Source organism: Chinchilla lanigera, unplaced genomic scaffold (genome assembly GCF_000276665.1).
Source record: "Chinchilla lanigera isolate Chin_1 unplaced genomic scaffold, ChiLan1.0 scaffold00060, whole genome shotgun sequence".
Taxonomy (NCBI): domain Eukaryota; kingdom Metazoa; phylum Chordata; class Mammalia; order Rodentia; family Chinchillidae; genus Chinchilla; species Chinchilla lanigera.
The window spans coordinates 6,572,050-6,589,178 of record NW_004955461.1 but is presented as its reverse complement, the minus strand read 5'-3'; the positions used below and the strand labels follow the sequence as shown (position 1 = coordinate 6,589,178).

Genomic DNA, 17,129 nt, shown 5'->3' with positions numbered 1-17,129 from the left:
CCGTAAGTCCACAAAGATAAAGAAAACTATAAGGAGTTAAAGATAAGGTACAGCCTGCACACATTCATATGGGCCACTGGGTTTAAAGTCACACTGCGATTATCTGGGTCATTTTAAACTGGGTCATTAGAAGTAGGACTCTTGTACTACGTATGTTTAAAAAGCTCCAATACCCAGAATTTTCAAACCTTAGAGGCCCTCAGGGACACTCGGGACGAGTACTAGACAGATTCTGCGGTCCGAGCTCCCGCGGTGTTTAATTCCATGCGGCCAAGCAAGTGCTCTAAACTGGCATTTCAACCAGCCGCCCAGGCGAATCTGAAGCCGCACTCCGCTGCATCTGCACCGAACAGGTTCCCGAAAGCACCACTTCAACAACCCAGGGTCGGCGACAGTCAGAGCTGCTGGGGCTGCTGGGGCCGCGGGGAAGGGCTCCCGGGCAACGCGTCCCACCAGGGGACGCCCAGCGTGAGAAGGCCACGACAGTCAGGCTGCACATACTTCCAACGTCTCCATAAAGTCCCGTTAAACTGTGCGGCTGACTGGGAAAACAGCTTGAACTTTGTTTCCACCCGCTTTCTGATCTACTGGCCCCGCGTCCTAGCTGTTCCCTTGCCGCTCTGGCCTCAGTTCCCCCATCTGTGCAACGGGCTCACGCCACCCTCGGGAAGGTTTTACCCAAACGGAAGTAAAGCAGCCGCTCGCGAGCACTTCCTGGCTCTCCTCGCCCGCCGCCCCGGGCCACCGCCTCCCAACGCCCCGCCGGCCCGGCCGGCCACTCACGGGTAGGCATGGTGACCCCGAGCCGCGCTCGCCGCGGCGCCAGGCTCAGCGGGGCCGCGCAGGGCGCGCCGAGGGCACCATGACAGCCGCCGGTGGGCCGCCGAGGCCCAGACGAAGACCAAGGAGGAGCGCTGAGGAGGCGGGCGCAAACCCCAGCTCACACGACGAAGGCAGCTACAGCTGCCCCCGACAGCCGCGCTCCGGGCCGCACGTCGCGTTGGGCGTGCCCACGCTCGTGACGCCAGCGCGTTGCCGTCCTCCAGGCCCCGCCCCCGGCGGAGGGACGGCCGGGGTCCCCAGAGCCTAAGCTTGCGTGGGCTGGTGAAGGGACACCCTGTCGCCACGGCCTTGAATTCCTTTTACTTTTCCAACCCTGGTGACTTGAGTGTCGTTCGTTTTTATTCGTACCTATTAGACTATATACCTTTAGGATTGTGAGTGTAAGGGTAATGGCTTTTTCTCTTACATGCTGTTCAGCCTGTAGCGAGTTCTGTCAGTGTCTGTAATCGTTATTTGAGCCGCACTGTAAGGTCATTTGGGGCCATAGCTGAGCTTTTAGTTTTTTGTATTTTTAATAGGAATGTCATTTCCTCTTGATCTTCAAGTGACTTTCACAAGTTAGTCTCCTGCCGGGCGTGGGGGCGCATGCCTGTAATCCCAGCACCCCGGGGGCTGAGGCAGGAGAATCGCTGTGAGTTCGAGGCCAGCCTGAACTACAAAATGAAACCCTGTGTCAAAAAACAAACAAAAGGAGTTAGTCCCCTCCAGAGAGGGCAGTCTAGAGCACCTAGCAGAGCCTCTATTCCTGACTTAATCGCAGAGCTGAAAAACACTGAAGCCAGAGCATCCAACTGTGTATACATATCCTTTGCTAGGCATAGTGAGCTGTACACAGACCTAAGGGAAAATAGAAGCCAGCTGCAGAGAGCTCACAACGTTTCTCAAAGTGGTTCAGGATCCTTTTGTGCCCAACTGACATGAGGATGTGGTAACAAGCAGAATCCTAGGCCTGAGGTAAACCTACTGAACCACAAGTGGGGATTTAAATACACATTTAAATGTGAGAACCTGGGTCCTACAGAGTAGTACCAGCATCTGGTTAAGAAGATTGTGCAGTACCTGGAGGACACCATACAGAGCTAGGTGAGAACCAGGAGGGGCTTGGGGGAAAGTAGAGTTTGCATCAGCAAAGACCTGGGTGGGGATCCCTTACAGAGGCTAGGAAGAGGGTGGGCCGCAATAGAGAGTGGGTCATAGACTCTGTGGAGAACAGAATATGTTCGATAGCTATGAAAGAAACTCTTCTTTGCTAATGGTGAAAGCCGCACTAACAAGTACTTGACTCACAGTGTACTTGAGCATTAGCACACTACTGCATATTTTTATCTGCTATAATTTTTTATTCTGCCCTCCGTTGTCTCCCCAGGACTTTTGTGGTATCAATTTGCACGACGATAGCACTTTTCCCTTTGAATATTAAATTGTCGTAAGTGCTTGTATTCTACTACAGTACTATATGCTTCTCAGAAAATGGTAACAACTATATTCTGTTCATACGTATAAGAATATATATGTACATCATGATACATAGCTCCTCACCTGACAGGCAGTAGGGGCTGGAGCATATTAACTCAATAACTGTGTAGATAATGTACATACAGTTGGCCCTCTGTATCTGTGAGTTCCTTGGACTCAACCAAATGTTTGAGGAAAAAAACTTACCTGTACTGAGCATGTACAGACCTTTTTCTCATTATTCACTAATCAATACAATATGAGAACTACTTGCATAGCATTTACATTGTATTTGTACTAATCTAAAGCTGATTAAACTGTAAGGGCAATGTGTAGGTTATATACAGTAAACAATGTATGTACTTAGGATTATGTCACTTTATGTAAGGGACTTGAACATTCAAGGATTTGGGTGTATGTGGGAGATCCTAAATCCAGGCCCCTGAATATACTCAAGGATGCCTGTATCTATTCAAGAGCATGAAAACACAACAGATAAACTAGGAGTAGTTAATAAACTTTAAAGTCGTTTGGAATTCATCTTTAACAAATCATTCTATGTTCATAATCAGTACAATACCATTAAATTATTAGAACCAGGGCTCAGCAGGGTAGCCTGCATGGTGGAAAAACCATGGAAGTAAATAACTAATTAGGAAACTTTGACACCAGTGCAGAAGTATCAGGTGCTTAGTCTTGTTGGTGACTGTGGAAAAGGAAAGAGCTGATTCTTGCTGCAAAAAAGGATCCCTGAGATTTTCTGGCTGCCGGCTTGGATGGAATGAAGAGGCATCTGTTAGTTACGTAACTCCAAGATTGGAACAAGGAAAGCTGTGGTGAGAAAATGCTGTCTTAGGGAGGGGTGTGAAGAAAAGATGTGTGCTTCTCTTTGACATATTGAGCTTGAGGTGCCATCCAAGAGAGATCTAAGTAAATAAATCTGAGGGGAGCTGGGCAGTCCAGGCTGAAGAGGGGCTCTGGCATCTCAGAGTGAGAGATTTGGCTTCTTTGGCCCAGACACAGACTGTAAGGCTGGGACTCGGAGTCCTCTGAAGGAAGGTGTCGAGCCAGCAAAGGCACAGTCAGAAAGAGAGGAGATCTACAGAGCATAGTGTCCCGGAAGCCAGAGGGAGGCATGATTCCTCTAGGGAGATATTTCTGCTTGTATTACTAAAAAAAAAAAAAAAAAAAAAAAAAAGTGCAAATCACAAAATCACTGAGATAGTCTGGCCCATAGTGTCTTTTTTTAATCCCCTTGGTTTTTGGTTTTATGTTATTGCCAGAAATAAAAGCAGCAACCGAAGATTCTGAGGAAGGGCAGATGAAAGTGAGGAATAGTAGTGTCATAACGTCTGGATTATACATATCATTTTCCTCATTAGTATACACAGGGTTTGAGTAGCTCTGTTGCCACACATAGAAAGCCCCTTTCATCACTGAACCTTCTGGATGTCGCTTCTGCCTCTACTATTTTTGGTTCTTGCTCTAAGAACAGAGCATTAGCCTCTCCTCAACACTTCTTTTGTGCCCTCTTACAAGCACCTTTCCTTTCCTTTCCATCCTCTCTGTTCCAGTCCTCCCACTTGAAGCCCAATTAGACTGGGAGGAATTGCCATGGAGGCGTCGCCATCAGGCCCCACACTACCCAGCACTTTTCCGAGCACAGTGTGGGTGTGGCAGACACAGATAAGCTGCTAGATGCCTCCTCTGGAAAGGATGCACTGTCTCGGATGTTTGAGCCACATTTGTGTATCCTCATACATACTTTTATTAAGATTCAGGAAGGCAGAATACCTGCTCTGTAAATTTAATGATGGTTTTTATCTTAACACTTGTTAATGGCTCAGCATTTAAACCTCTTGGCTTAGCATAAGGACGTAGAAGACCCTCGAAGATCTGGTCTTGAGACCTTTCTAGTTCTCCATCACCACACCCCAGGCTCCTCTTTCCCTTGTTTCTAATGACTTAGAATCCAAGATTCTACCACTATATGGCCCTTGTTCACTCTTTTGCCCTTGCTGTTTTGCCAGCTGGAATAGCCTTTCCTGTGCCTTTATTTTAGGGAATTTTGTTCAACCTTCAAACTCGTTAATGGCTCGTGTAATTAAGAAAGCCTTAGGACCCAGTGGTTACCCTTCTAGGTACATGGCACTGACAGTTTCCTCAAAAGCATCCATAAACATTCTGGCTAAGGAGGGTTATTGAAATGCTATCCATGGTAGCATGGGATGGGGCTGGGGGTTAGAGAAACCCAAAGTTCATCACCCATAAAATGAGGTGGATTCATACATGCTATGGATACATATCAACAACATGGTTTGATCTTAAAAATAGTTATGAGATCAAACTAAAGGATATTGATTTTCCACTGTTGTGCTGCTTGCACAAATTAAAATCACATGCCTAAAGAACAGCATGGACTTTACAATGATACCTAAAGAGGGGAAGGGAAAAGGGTGAGAAAAGGGAAATAAGAAAAAATTAACAGAAGGATCTTTCATAGATAGATTACATTCTATAATGAATGAAGCTTATGATCATGCCTGAAAATGTTTCAAGTATCAATAATTCCAAATAGATCTTCCTAGACCCCTATGCTGACTTGACATTCCCAGAGCTCATCCACATTCCTCCATCGTATCTCTGAAAGGCTCCAGTGTCTCTTATGGTGCTTGGCAGGTAGCAGACACTCTCAGAAACAAAGCGGGCAGATTCAAGTGAGGACTACTGAGGCCCTGCAAGTGCAAGTGAGGGGGGCGGGGAAAGCAGCATAATTTGGGTGCTAACATGCCCTCATTTGTATCTCTAGGCTGGTCAGGCCACGAACATTTGCTCCCATACATTATCATGGATAATAATGCCTACTTATTGAATTCATACTCTTCAAAACGAAAGTCAGCTTCAAATCAAGGAAAACATTCAGTAGAAGTTAAATAGGAGAATTCTGTTTTATGTTTAATGTTACATTTTCATACTATAGGCCATTAAGAATAGAAGTTCTTCATCCTTGGTAATTTATTCTTTCTTGGAAAATAATTAAAAGATCTAAATAATATTAGAAAGGTCATTGTCAACATACTATTACAGCATTAGATTTTAGTCCAAAGTTCCCAAAATAGCCATGTTCCCAGTTTAGGCCAGTATTTGTTCCAAGTTCCAAATCTTGCAGTGAGATGACTCACTTTTAATTAGCATGCATGTTAGTGCTTTCAAGGTAATTGCCAGCAAATTCACAATTTATAGGAAATGACTGTAAGTCTATTTACTTCTCCTAAAAGCTTATTCCCAAAAGGTCACAGTGGTGCAATTTGATGTCCTCATTACATAGTTTCATTTTTCACTAAATATTTACATTAATAATATACTTCTTATTTTTATTCTATTTTATTTCTATCATTGCTTAGCAGTGACTCAGGACTTTCCAACTCTTGTGTGGCTTAAAAACTACCGACTTTGGACTTAGAAAACCTGGGTTTGATTTCTGCCATCCTCCTTTCCCATTCTTTTAATAATCTTTGATCTGTCTATACTGAATTTTTGTCATTTTCAAAGTGAAGAAACACATCCTTGTGCTGCAGTGTTCTGTAAGTCTCATCAAGACAGTGGTTCTCAACCTTGGCTGAACTTTGGAATCACCAGGGAAACTTTAAAAACTACCAATGCCTGGTTTCCACTCCCAAGATTGCTATGTAGTAGTTGGTCTGCAGCATGAGCTGGGTTCAGTTGTAGTTAAAAGCTCTCCAGGTGTTTCTGTGACTTGTACAGTCTGTGCTCCACTGTCTTCAGCCTGCGCTCCATTGCCTTCAGCCTGTGCTCCATTGCCTTCAGAAAGACTTGAAGCACAGTAAGCTTCTATCGCAGGGCCTCCTGTACCAGTGGCACATGAGGCTGTTTCTGCTGTTGGTTGCACTTCTACATTTTGAGACCATAGCACTCTGAATTCCAGAGTAGTTTGCTCACTCCTGTGCTGGCCAGAGTAGCTGGAAACACTCATGAGGACAAATGAAAAGAAAAAGCTTCTAACCATTACCAAACCTTTTCTGTGCCAACTAGGACAGTGTGCAAAACACACAATCCTAATCACCCCCCAGCCAACTGTCTCAGTCATCTGTGCTTTATAAAGAGAACTGCAAATGGATCAGGAGCAAAATCGAGAGATAATAAGGTTAAGAGTTCTTGATTAAATCAGACAAAACAGCTGGAAACCCTTTCCTAGAAACACTATTATTTTAAACAATTAGAGGAAAGCATTATCTCCGATTGTTATTTACTAAAATGTTAGCTAGCATTTGACACAGGGTGTAATGGAGCTGCTGGAAAAAAAGAAAATGTTTTCTTTAATATAATGCATCCTAGGCAGTGAGGTCCCTTACAAGATTTTTGTATAACTGGAGTCAGAGCTTATTTATTGCTGTATACACTGTCATGAAACATACTAAATATTTGAGGAAGATTGAGAAATAGAAAGAGGGAAGGAAGAAGAGAAAGAGGGGAGAAAAGAACATAAATAGCATGAAAACAAGAAACTCAGACACATAAACTAAGGAATTAAAAGAGATGCTTGGTAGTTGATTGGAAAAATTCTCTCAATTATTCTTCATAGCTATGTGCACACTTGTGCCGTTGGGTTTTTTATGAGGAAATTAACCTTGGAGAGATTAAATAATTCCCCAAAGAGGTAAATCTGTTTCCATCCCTGAATTTAGGGATGGAACTTTGCAACTTTCTTTAGCCAGTGGGAAAGAGACAAACACTTTGTGAGTAGAGGGTCAGAAAATATGAAGATGCCTGGTATCCTTGTTCACAGTGAAAGGCCCCAGTCATCTTGCCCATCCTTTAGGAGGCTACCGTAAGCAAAGCTCAAAAATGAGCCAGTTAAGACCAGCATGAGCACCACAGAGCTAAGACCAGCCCAAGTTGTCAACACACAGGAGCATGAGCTAAATACATAATGGTTATTTAAGCCACCGAGTGTGGGAGTGGTTGCTTATGCACCCCTAATCACTATTACTAGTTATCACTATAACTATAGCTAACTGATCATTACTGTATAAAGAGTAATCATGAGAGGTAAAATTTAGCAAGCTCTTAGTTTGTCTAAGCACAGTACTAAGTATCTTACCTGAAATTTTTGACATCATCCTTCAAAAACTAAGTAGATGAGTATCCTCATTGTTTTACTATGAAACTCCTAAAGCTTGTGGAGATTAAATAATTGTCTGAAGAGAGTAAGCAATAGCTTTGGATTCTGAATTCAAATCTGTCTGCTCCTAAACCCAAGCTTTTAACTACAGTCTGCAGACTCAAGTAAAGAACAAATTATGGGCCCAAGAGGACATGCATAGTTAAGACTGTACAGACTGAGAGGCAATTTTTGTCTCTTTTGCAATGTATTCTCTAGAAATAATTATCAAGTCTTTCAGAGGAAGAAGCATGTTTTCCATTGGTTTCTCATTCCTTAAAGAATGCCAGTAGGTTTTGTATTGATTTTTCCTTTATAGGCTGGAAGTTGAATTAGAATCACCATATAAATGTTTGTTTTTCTCTCACCTGAGAGAAGGGTAGAAATGAGAAAGTATGACCATTCACTATTATTTTAAAATAAATTTTGTTGATATTGATTCTTATCGTTCTCATAAAAGATAAATTTTAAAGTACTGCACCCAGTCAGACATACATTGTTTGCTCCTGTGTGAAATCTTTGTCCATAAATTGTGTTATTTTGGTCTTTTTTCTTTTTTTTTTTTTTTTTGGTTTTTTTCCGGTGCCGGGAACCGAACCCACGACCTTGCGCTTGCCAGGCAGGCGCTTTTGCCGCTGAGCTAAATCCCCAGCCCCTATTTTGGTCTTTAATGCAGGTTAAAAGGAAGCAGGGAGTTGTCGATTATATTTGTCTCAAATAAAGTAATAGGGTTATGTTTAGATATTATTACTGGTGGTCATAAGTACTTTAAATCTTAAATGAGGGTAGGTTGGGAAGTAGTTAAAAACAAATCCAAGACCTACTTATATCCAATGAAATAGGGGAGACAGGAGTGGTAGACCACCTTAAAAATATGGAAGTACTGGGAGCCGCTGGAGCGGGAAATTTGTCATATGTGTAAGGGAATGACAGAGCCAGAGTGCCTCAAACAGTCAAGATACCTCAGTTTTGAAGTCCTGCCTGAACAATTACAGTCATTAGTTGCTAGGCAACATTACCTCTCGTGATACTAACTTTGCAAAAGTATAAATAAATGCCCCTACTCGAGGTTAGGTCCTCTTGCCTGTCAGATAAAGGGTCACCTTCACCTGACCCAGCTCTTGTCTCTTGTCTTTATTTTCCCCATACCCACTCCCGTTTCTCTCCGGGGTGCAACAAGAAACCAGCAAGGTTCCCTACGTGGAAGAAAGAAAAATCTCCTAAGCAGATGATGGAAACCAGTGTGGGGAATTCTGGTTTCAGTAGAGAAATAGGGTACAGGATTATGGATAGAACTTTGAGTGACCTATATAGTAGATCTCTTTGTGGCCTAGATTTTTCAACTACAGTGTTTTTAAAAAAAAAAAAAAAAAAAAAAAAAAACACACAAAATGAAGCATAACCAGAGAAAGGAATTTCCAATGTTTTTGATGAGTGCATGAATCAAACTGCCCTGCTATATCCAGAAACATGTGCTAAAGTTAACGCCAGGATGCTGGGTGCATCAGAGAGCAAATCTATCGTATTATGGAAGCATCTAATGAGGGCAAGCGGTGCTCACACCTGAAGCTATAATACAAAAACACCATTTTTTTTTTGCTCAATAATTGTCATAGTTTGGAGTTTTGCAAGGTGAATAATATAATACAGTACACATATTTTATAAGATTAGTTATGATAGTCACCCAAAGAATCTTATACAAAAAGAGAGTGCAGGAAATCTGTCCACACACTAAAGACCAAAGAATCCGGCTGAGGCCTGGACCCCATGCCAATGTCCTGAATAAGTTCAGCTAAAGACCTAGGGCCAATAACAATGCCTCCCACGAGTCCAACTGGAGGCCTAGAGTCCATGACAGTGTCTCATGCAGGCCTGTTTCACGGATCTGTTCTGGGAAGGCCCAAAGGTCAGTGGTGGAAGCTAGAATGTCTGTGCCCTTGGGATGAAGGATCTGTGCTAGCAGGCTGAGGTATCTTCACTGTAGCCAGGAAGAGACACTCAAAGTAAGAACCAGAATCCCCCAGAAGTTACCACAGCCAGTCATGGTTGTCACTGTCTGCCTTAATCATGCCTTAATGCAGGCAGATGTTCCAGCAGTTACTTTTATTAGTAGGACCACAGGTGGTAGAATTTTAATGCAAACTTTTATTCTTAATTGTTGTTTAAACTGGTTCAGAAAGACCACATTACAGTGCAATATTAAAACAAAAAGTGTGTGTGTGGGTAGTAAGACTATAATAAGTAAAAATGCTAATTTCCTCTAAATTTTAGGCCCATTTAAACTACCAGTAATAGATATTACTAATTTATGATAAATAATTTTTGAAGAAATTTGGTATGACTCAGTCATGTAGCAAACTATCAGTCCTCATCCAGTGTTCCATTTATAAATTTGAGAGAGGTGATTTTTACTTTCATTGATAGGAAAATCAGTTAAACAAACAAGCAAAAAAACACCTGAAGACAAAACCAACCAACCAACCAACCAACAAACAAAAATCTCCAGGTTTTATTTATTTATTTATTTATTTTTACTTATTTATTTTTATTTATTTATTTACTTTTTGTCTTTTTGAGACAGGGTCTCGCTGTGCAGTTCAGGCTGGCCTTGAACTCACTTTGTAACCTAGGCTGGTCTCAAACTCAAAACGATCCTCCTGCCTCAGACTCCTGAGTGCTGAGATTAGAGGTTTGGGCCACCACACCCAGCACAAACTCCAGATTTTATGATGTCATGAATTTGAGCTTAATTTAAACCCTGATAAGATTTGATAATCCTCAACATTTGACCATCAAATCAAAATTGTTTTTGTTTTTGTCTTTTTGAGACAGGGTCTTGCTATGCAGTTCAGGCTAGCTGTGAGCTCACTTTGTGGCCCAGGCTGGTCTCAAACTGACGCAGTCCTGCTGTCTGAGCCCCCTGAGGGCTGGGATTACAGGTGTGCACCACCACGCAGCCAAACCAAAGTTTTAATAGACATCAAGATCGAATTCATGAGAAATAGTATGTCATCATGATTATACATACCTCTTTGGATGCTACATGTAAAAAAAGCCTAAAATTAGATTGTGACATTTAAGAAGAAATTGCTCTATAATTTCATAGATAAGTATATGTTCTCTTTGCTTAGTTCTGAAATTATAAGATACATTTATTGAGTTCCTTGTTCCCTCCAATGACTGATTAAATCAACAATGAGTCTTACAACTAATGGCATTTTACAATTTAAAAAGTAATAGCCAGGAATATAGCTCAGTGGAATCGCCTCTGCTTAGCAAGCACAAGGTCCCAAGTCCCAGTACCAAAAAAAAAAAAAAACAAAACAAAACAAAGCAAAACAATACAATTGAAAGAATAAAATACATGTAGTTATATATGTAACATGTTAAAAACTAGAGCATTCTAGTTTTTAAATAATACAAATATAACACAAAATAATTGTTAATATAATACAAAAAAAGCAAACTATTATCTAGTTGATGAAATTAGCAGATCTTAGAACTACTGCTCATTAAGTGCCCATCAAAACAAGAAAATCTACTACATTAAAAATCTGTATATATATACATATTCCTTCTTTCTTTTTCTCCTTTCCTCCATCCCAGTTGGTCCTTCCTTTGAGCAATTTCTTTCCCTTTCATAATATCAATTGTATGTTTTGGTTTTCATTTACTCTTTCAGGTTCTTACACTAGGGAGACAATATGATGTTTAAACATGCAGATCTGATTTACTTCACTCATGAGTATGGTCTCTAGCTGTGTCCAGTTACCTATAAAAGCCTCAAGTTTATCTTTTTTTCATAGCTGAGTAATACTCTATTGTATAGAATACCACATCTATTTTATCCATTCCTCAGTCTGATTTATTGAGAGGAACAGTTAATGCCTAATTTTTTTCTTTTTGGCCAATTTTGCATGCTTATATCTGATAATCTGAACAACTAACTTGAAGACAACAATATGCTATATAACAACCATTGGTGAATTCCTAAGAAAAAATCTGTGTATATGCGTATCTGTGATTTGCAGTGATCAGAAGTTATTTTAAACTAGCTTAAATCTTGACACAAAAAGAAGGCAATTGTTATAAAGATAAAAGGATTATGGGTGGGAATGCAGAATGCTCCAAAAGGTGGAATTATAAAACGGAAGTTCATCAGGAACACCGTGGGGGGCATGTGTTTTTCTCTTATCTCCCTACAGACTGGTTATTTTCCATGCAGTTCATACAACCAAAGATGATCATATCAAAGCTCTCATATTTTATTATCTTCTGTATACAAAACACAAGCCCAGATTGAACAGTTCAGTGTTGGTCCTACCTCTAAATTCCCAAGAGGACCTGATTGGTACAGCTCAAGCATCCATCTTGTTCCATTCAACTGTAGATGCTAAACAAATCATCAGTTATTTATTGCCACAGTAATGCTACATGACAAACTGCCCTAAATCACAGAGGCTTAAAATGACTATTGATTATTTCTCATGAGTTTATGTCTCAACTGGATGGTCCTACTGATCTGGCCAGACTTGACTGAATTTTGCTGGACACATCTATGGATCTGCTTTCAGTCTGTAGGCTGCCTTGGGAATGGGTTGTTTAGGATGATCTCCTGTGGGAAACTTGGACATGATTCACCATCAGACCAGCTTGGAGGTGTTCACATAATAGTGATAGGGTTGCAAAGTGCTGATGTCATTAAAGCACTTTTTCAAACCTTGGTTTCATAAACCAAGATCCAGTAGCCAAAACAAGCCATGCAGTGGTACCTATCATCAGAGAGAAGGGACTAGATATCTATGGGTGAAGATAGTAGATATTAGGAGGTCAATAATTAGAGCCATCAATGCAGTGAGCTTACCACAGATGGACAGTATAAACTGAGATGCAAGGAAACCACACTGATGAGTGAAAGACACAGTTAAGAAGACTACTGTGAACTGAACTAGTGATTCTCAAAGCTGGCTCTTCTAACATAATATGTCATGTATTTTTCATTATCAGTGATGAGGTAGGTATCAGTTACCCACTTGGTATAAATGTGGAAACTGAGGCATGAACATGGTAGGGCCAGGATTTCTATACTAGTTCCATCTGAACCACATAGTTCGTGAATCATTCTGGTAAATAAAGGCAGCTTCACCTCTCAACATCACATTTAGCTGGAAGCCTCATCAGACACCAGTGTCAGCACCTTCTTCTTGCACTTCCCAATCCTTACAATTGCAAGAAGTAAATTTCTGTTATAAGTTACCCAGTGTTATTTTTTATATTTACATACCCCACCTAGCATCCAGCACTCATAAGTGAGCTCTGGGAAGGTGACTGGATCATGAGGACTGGTTATTTACCAGTGGATTAGTCTGCTGAGTTTATAGCCAAATGTGATGTTGAGAGGTGAAACCTGGTTGGAGGAGGTGGGACAATGGAGGTGTGGTCTGGAAGGTATTTTCCCCCTTTTCATCGCTCTCTGCTTCCTGCTTGCCATGCCATGAGCAATTCTCTTCTGTGTTGGCCCTCTGCCATGCCACCCTGCCTTGGAGCCAGCTGACTATGGACTGCACCTTCTGCAAGCAGTGGGCCAAACTAACCTTTCCTCTTCTAATTTGTGTGTGTCAGGTATTGTGTCTCAGCAACAGGAAAGTAACTAAGACACCCAGACTGTAGTGCTTTATTATAGCAGAACAAATGGGCTATGCAAGTCTCCTAGGTTGAAGATCTATTTTTTATGTTATTTTTACAAGTAGCAACATTCTTTTACTCTTCCTAGCTGAATATACATGAATACAAAAAGCTATCGCCTTTTACACAGTCCCATCCCACCTCCATCCAGTTAGGGTTCATAATAAGTTGTGGCCTCTAAAAGACCTTCTCAAGTTGGGGAAGTTTTTCTCTTTAAGTGGATCTTGAACTCTAGCATGTTTATTAATCATTCTCTTGCTGATTTCAGTTTAAGAAAGTCTATAGTTTATTAGCTACACACAGCAAAGAGGTCCACAAAGTCTTCGGCCAACTAATTGTTCAGCTAGGGACTGAGAAGTACTCTAACTTTTCTGTGCATCAGAGTACTGGAGAATTCTGCTCCATAGCATCTTCTTCATTAAAGTCACCTCTTATATTCTCCTGCCTCTACCGGTTATCAGTTTTCCCCAAGTAATCAGTGAATCTGTTGTTTTACTAAGAGATTGTATTGGATGTATTTGTTGAAAAACTCTTGTGTATACAGTTAAAAATTTCTTCCTTATGTTTAGAAATATTGTGTGTGATCGCTTTGAGACATAGCACCAAGCTTGTGTTCCTTGAAAAAACACCACGAACCAGCTGCAGAAATTAATTCACACCATTTTTGAAAAACAAGCTTGTGTCCCACGCAAGGATCTGGGGGATCATCAGCATAATGAATAAATGGTTAAGTGAAGTTGTTATAATGAAATCAGAACTCTGGAAAAGCAAAAAATGCTACTGAGAGCTTTACACAACAGATAGCTAGTCACTACTATCTAATATACATCTCTTGGGGCATTCCAGTTAAGCTTAGGAAATACACTGCCCCCTGCTCATCCCAGGAATTGAGAGTTTCTTTGTGAAAAGCCTGGAAATTCTAGCATACTACTCATGGCGCCATTCTTAACATTTGATCACTATATTTCTCTGTCTCATCATCACAGCCTGACTGAGAATGTGTTGGTGGACTTTTCCTCTTGATCATAAGGCTTCACAGCAGAGGCTACCACCCAGAGAGCTGGCAGGACAGCACACACTCTTTCATCCTCTGGCTCGGGTTGCCACTGTCTTTTTCCCTCTCCTTGTAGCACTCTACCAGACCCCTGGTTTGCATCACAGAAGCGCCTGCCAACCTGTTTTGGTAAAGGACTCTTTCAATACATAAAGAAAGAAAGGAGCAGGAGAAAAACAAATGGAGGAGAATGGTGGTGGGCACTCTTAACGTACACCTCCCCCAACACAGGGTGTTTTTCTTTTACATCTATATCTTTTATATCCTCTTTTAGCAAGATGAGACATTGCTCCTAAATTCCCATTTCCTTTTCTCTCCTCTATTAGGGACTCTTTTCAGATAAGTCGTTAAGAACATACTTAATTCACTTGATCCCTTCACTAAGCAATCTTGGTTTGGTTTCACACCTATATTTCTATAAGAAAGAAAGTGCTGATCCAGCCAGTGCAAAGGCCTGGCCTTCTGAACAGTTGCAGATCTTATTATCTGGACATCTGATTCATATACTTTTGCCTCTTGTGGTTTCAATAAGAGTGAGTATACTGACCAGGACGTAACAAGATATAGCACACTCACAGCTTCATTTTTGCATACCTTACCAGCTGGTATCATGTGATCTCATCCCCATTATCTCTGCTAACTGAACAAAATGTCCCATTTATTCATTTGTTCATTCATTCAAAGATGTATTGAATGCTGTTATCTGTCAGGCATTCTGCTAGATGCCAGGACACAATTGTTACTAATCAATAGTAGTAATTACAATGTGGTAGGTAGACAATAAATTAGTATGCAAGAAAGTACATACGTTGTAAGTACTGTAAAGAAAACTAATAGTATTCTATGATAAAAATAAATTTGAGTAGAGAGATTTATTTTTTAGATAGGAGATCAGGGATACCTCTCTTTTGTCTTACCAAAGCCTGGGCAGTACATTTGCTCATCACAGAGGCAGGCTGTAAAGGATGCGTTCTTTACAGAGAATTTAACAATGATAATAAAACTAAAAGTCTATTTGCTTTTGTTTTTTTTCCTTCTGGTACCAGGAATTGAGCTCACAACCTTGAGCTTGCCAGGAAGGCGCTATGCTGCTGAGCTAAATCCCCAGCCCCTATTTGCTTTTTATTGTCACAACATTCTTGCTATTGTAAACAATGTCAGTGATTAAATACCCCCAAAACAGTCTTTTGTTAGTCTAGTTCTAATGCGTGGTTACTGCTGAGTTTTAAGATTTTGTATGTAATTGCCATGTTTTTTACTGCTTATCCTTTGATAAACATAATGTTCTTTATGGAACTTACTTTGAAGAACTCCAGATTTTAAAATTGGGCCTTAGCTAGTTATAGTGGTACACACTTTAGTCCCAGGAACTCATGCACCTGAGGCAGGAGGATGGCTTTAGACCATGGGTCAAAGGCAGCCTGAGCAACATAGCAAGACCCTGTCTGAGAAAAAGAAAATGGGCCCTAACACATAGGGACACACATTTATGGATTCAGAGGTGTTCTGAATTGGTCAAACTTGATTCTGACTCAATTTCTGTCTTTCAGCCTTGTGGCATAATACATCCTTGCAGTTAAAAAGTAGATTTGAAATAAACAATAATAGCACCGTGATTAAAGAAAGAGAACTTGTTTCTGTTCTGTACCTCAATTTTTTGTGACAACTTGGAGTTTTTATTTGTGTTTTAAATTTATGACAGTATGGTGAACTGCGAGGCATAATATTATTTCATAATTGTACATTTTTGTACATACATGAGCTATTTTCCTGATGTTGAGTAATGTTTTAACTTAAAATTATTTTTAAATGAATAAAAATACATTGATTACTTTGAAGATATCAATATGTAATACAACAAGCATTGTTAATTCCCTACCACTTTGTTTGTAACTCTGTACTGTCTTAACTGTTCCTTTGCTATTTTGTAAAATGTTGTCTGTCTGTTAATATTTTCCTCCTTTTAATTTTAAAGTTAAAAAAATACATTGATTATTATTATTACATAAATATTTTGTCATGTAGGGGAGGAATTTGTTTCAAAAATGATCCATTTCAGGTGACAAACATTCTTGTACCACTGGGTCTCCCTGAAATGGGCCTCTGCCCAAAATATCTATCTCTGGACAGTGCAATATCTCCATCCAGCAACAGACATTGGGCCCATGTCCTAGATCAGCCCGTACTCAACCCAGAATGTGAGCCCATATAGAGTGAGAATACCGAACATTAGCTATAGCAGTAGAAATAAAGAGTTTTATCTATGATATTACAGGAAGATGAGGAAAGGATCATGTAAAAGGTCAGAGCTGAATAATCCCCATACCTTATTGTATCCTCAATCCTGCCAGCTTTATATTGGTTGTGCTAAGGAGTGTTGAAAAGGAATCTCTCAAAAAGGAAGGGGAACTTTAGGAGAACAAAGGTGAGAGCTGCTAGATCTAACTTCTCTTTCATGTGAATTTTTTTACCCTCCAACTGTCAATCTTGGGATTTTGGGGTTTGGTTTTTTAAGGGAAATGGAAATTTTAACCTACAGAAGTCTCCGGTAGGGAAAGAGATAGCTCATGGAATTTGGTGAATAAGTGATCACAGATAATGACAGAGAGAGCATTTTTAAGTGAGTAGTGCAAAAGTAAATGAAGAGGAAATGTAGCGAGGAAAGAAGACGTAAGAATAGGGAATTGGCGGCAAAATAAAAAAGACTGCATCTGCCAAAGAAGAGATTACTTGGAGAGAGAAAGTCCCAATGATTCGTGAAAAATGACAAATTAAATTCCCCACTTTGCTCTTAAACTTGATTTTGGACTAATTTTGTGCAAACCCCGTGCAGTTTGTGCTGTTCTAAATGGCACCACCAGAGGCAAGGTAGGTGGGATGCAGAGCTCCGAACAGAAGGGACCATTAGA

The 17,129-nt window shown here is 40.6% G+C and overlaps 1 protein-coding gene across 5 annotated transcripts in view; it reads right to left on the bottom strand.

The window, feature by feature from the left end:
- Positions 1 to 1,001, bottom strand: part of Efr3a (EFR3 homolog A) — a 99,322-nt gene extending 98,321 nt beyond the window's left edge. For 3 of the 5 annotated variants that reach the window (XM_005398007.1, XM_005398008.1, XM_005398011.1), the window contains exon 1: positions 784 to 1,001. In XM_005398007.1, coding sequence (XP_005398064.1) covers positions 784 to 793 — 10 coding nt within the window. In that variant the 5' untranslated portion in view covers positions 794 to 1,001. Of the gene's footprint in view, positions 1 to 188; positions 638 to 783 lie in introns of those variants that run through there. The other 2 variants (XM_005398010.2, XM_005398009.2) reach the window with 2 other exon arrangements.
- Between the last annotated feature and the right edge of the window lie 16,128 nt (positions 1,002 to 17,129).